The sequence below is a fragment of the Penaeus japonicus genome, unplaced genomic scaffold (assembly GCF_977035675.1).
Source record: "Penaeus japonicus unplaced genomic scaffold, GWHDUDI00000001_assembly GWHDUDI00000039, whole genome shotgun sequence".
In the NCBI taxonomy this organism is placed as follows: domain Eukaryota; kingdom Metazoa; phylum Arthropoda; class Malacostraca; order Decapoda; family Penaeidae; genus Penaeus; species Penaeus japonicus.
Window position 1 is genome coordinate 10,796,422 of NW_028234441.1, and position 2,500 is coordinate 10,798,921.

The following is a 2,500-nucleotide window of genomic DNA, read 5'->3' on the forward strand; positions in this document are numbered from 1 at the left end:
TATTCTCGTCTTTCTTCCTTGCAAGAGTGAATGTGAAACCTTTTCCTGGATTTTAAAGCCTGTGCACCTGTCAAAGTTAAAAGTTTACGCAATTCTGGAAACTTTGTGCGCTGAATCATTCCAGTGTGACCGTAGCTTGAGAGGAAGGGAAAGAGAGAACGAGAGAAAGAAAGGAAAAGAGAGAGAAAGACATATTTTGTAATAATAAACACTACACCAAAGTTTCCCAAACTTTTCAAGGCTGGCGCCCTCTTGGCTTCCAGGTGGATTCCTAGCACTACCCCATACATACTTTTATTTATTATTTTTTTTTTTTTTTATGTTTCAAACTGAAAACAGCAATATTACACACAAAGGTGTGTTCCCCAAATGAGGCTTAATTTAGGAAACCAAATTATTTAGCAGTTTTAGCTGTTTCAGGTAAATCAACATCTAACCAGTAACCATAGTAACATAGTTCATTGGGACACAGTTAGGGATGCTTGGTGAGGGACATCACCTTCTCAACATTAGGCTTCACTAAGAAGTCATACATTCCCATGTTCAGTAATTTTCCAGTCTGTTTTTTTTTCCCCTTTTTTTCTTTTCTTTTTTTAAGGAAGCAAAAAAACGATTTATTATCTAACTGCTCTCAAGTCCATTCTGTCGCTCTTTTCCATCCGCTTTTCCCTCACCGCCCCCCTCCCCCCCTATCTTTCCACCGGTCCAAGGGGAGAGGTATCCCCCATTTTCGGAATCATTACCATTGCTCTAAACTAACATTCTTTTCATAATGCAGCGCTGGCAAGCGGAAGGAGCTGCGGCCAATCCCACTTTGCGAAGTCGGAGCGGAAGGACAAGAAGGGGCGGCGCCTTGCGTCCCTGAGGATTCCGTCTACTTCCTCAAGGTCCCGAAGTGCGGCTCCACCACCGTGTTCCAGGTCCTCATAGCGTGAGTGCAGAGCCGGCGTTGCGTTGCACGGTTTATCTAAGCAACGCCCATTCCAACCCTACATCTGCACCAACTACCATATATATGTATATATATATATATATATATATATATATATATATATATGAATATATATGTATATATATGTGTGTGTGTATATATATATATATATATGTGTGTGTGTGTGTGTGTGTGTGTGTGTGTGTGTGTATATATATATATATATATATATATATATATATATATATATATATATATATATATATATATATATATGTATATATATATATATATTCATATATATAAATATACATATATTATATATATATAAATAAAATAGATAAATAAATATATATGTATATAAATATATATATATATATATATATATATATATATATATATATATATATATATATCAAGACCACTAAGTTAAACACGTTAATAACACAGCATAATGAAAATATGTCAACAAAAGCCTAGACATAAGTTCTACTGTCAGCCAAAGGACAGAGTCATGGAGACCCTCCGTCCTCGAGGGAGGAGTTGAAGTCCGAGAGTGAGGTCTGATGAATAAAATATATATATATATATATATATATATATATATATATATATATATATATATAGAGAGAGAGAGAGAGAGAGAGAGAGAGAGAGAGAGAGAGAGAGAGAGAGAAAGAGAGAGAGAGAGAAAGAGAGAGAGAGAGTGAGAGAGAGAGAGAGAGAAAGAGAATAAGATCATATTTTGTCAACAATTTCGCAAAAGATGACAAACAATTTACATCACATGTGCACCCGCAGGTATGGCGTCAAACATGGTCTCACCTTCGCCCTTCCAGTCAGAATCAGTTTGGACCCTTTGTCTCCTAAAATTCTCTGCCCAGACTGTCGCTCCCCCGACGGGCGCTACAACATGGTCGTGTCCCACGCACAATATAACAAGGAGGGAGTAAAACAGGCGAGTTGAAGATTTCTTTGAGTCATATGATCAGCCCAATTTTGGAAAATAACGTTGGAATTTGATTCAGAATGGATCCTATATTCCCAAAGGATTTATCGATATCCTTTTGGAACGTTTTACTTCGAACTTCGAACTTCTTAACTTTCCTTTATGGTTCTTCAGGTGATGAAAGAAGGAGCCAAATATGTCGCCATTGTGCGAGAAGCAGCATCCCACTACGAGTCCCTTTGGGGTTACAACGGTTTTGAGAAGGTCAGTAGTAAGACTAGAGCAGGATTGCTGTTATCAGGTGGTCACATTCCCTAGCAAAACGTTTAATCTATCTGTCGTTTTAACAGACACTTCACATGGACCTCAAAACCTTCATAAGAACTTGGAACCATACGGAACAAAGGTTCCACCTAAATTTAGTGTCAAATGCCTTCGGTATCAAATCCGACAGAGATGGATTTGAAACAAATGAAATGTACGCACACTTAACGTCGTTGAATAAAGACTTCGACTTAGTGATGATCACCGAAAGGTTCGACGAGTCGCTGGTGCTCCTGAAGCACCTCTTGTGCTGGACGACCGAAGACGTCGCTTACGTCAAGGCCAACATTCGGAAG

General features: G+C 38.2%; 1 protein-coding gene across 1 annotated transcript in view; it reads left to right on the forward strand.

Annotated features, from left to right (window-relative positions):
- LOC122248627 (galactosylceramide sulfotransferase) overlaps positions 1-2,500 on the forward strand; it is a 17,647-nt gene that overhangs the window by 14,459 nt on the left and 688 nt on the right. Inside the window, exons 6-11 of the mRNA XM_086533535.1 lie at positions 1-131; positions 473-485; positions 779-931; positions 1,733-1,889; positions 2,055-2,144; positions 2,231-2,500. The exon at positions 1-131 is cut by the window's left edge and continues 11 nt beyond it; the exon at positions 2,231-2,500 is cut by the window's right edge and continues 688 nt beyond it. Coding sequence (XP_086389661.1) covers positions 1-131; positions 473-485; positions 779-931; positions 1,733-1,889; positions 2,055-2,144; positions 2,231-2,500 — 814 coding nt within the window. The remainder of the gene's footprint in view (positions 132-472; positions 486-778; positions 932-1,732; positions 1,890-2,054; positions 2,145-2,230) is intronic.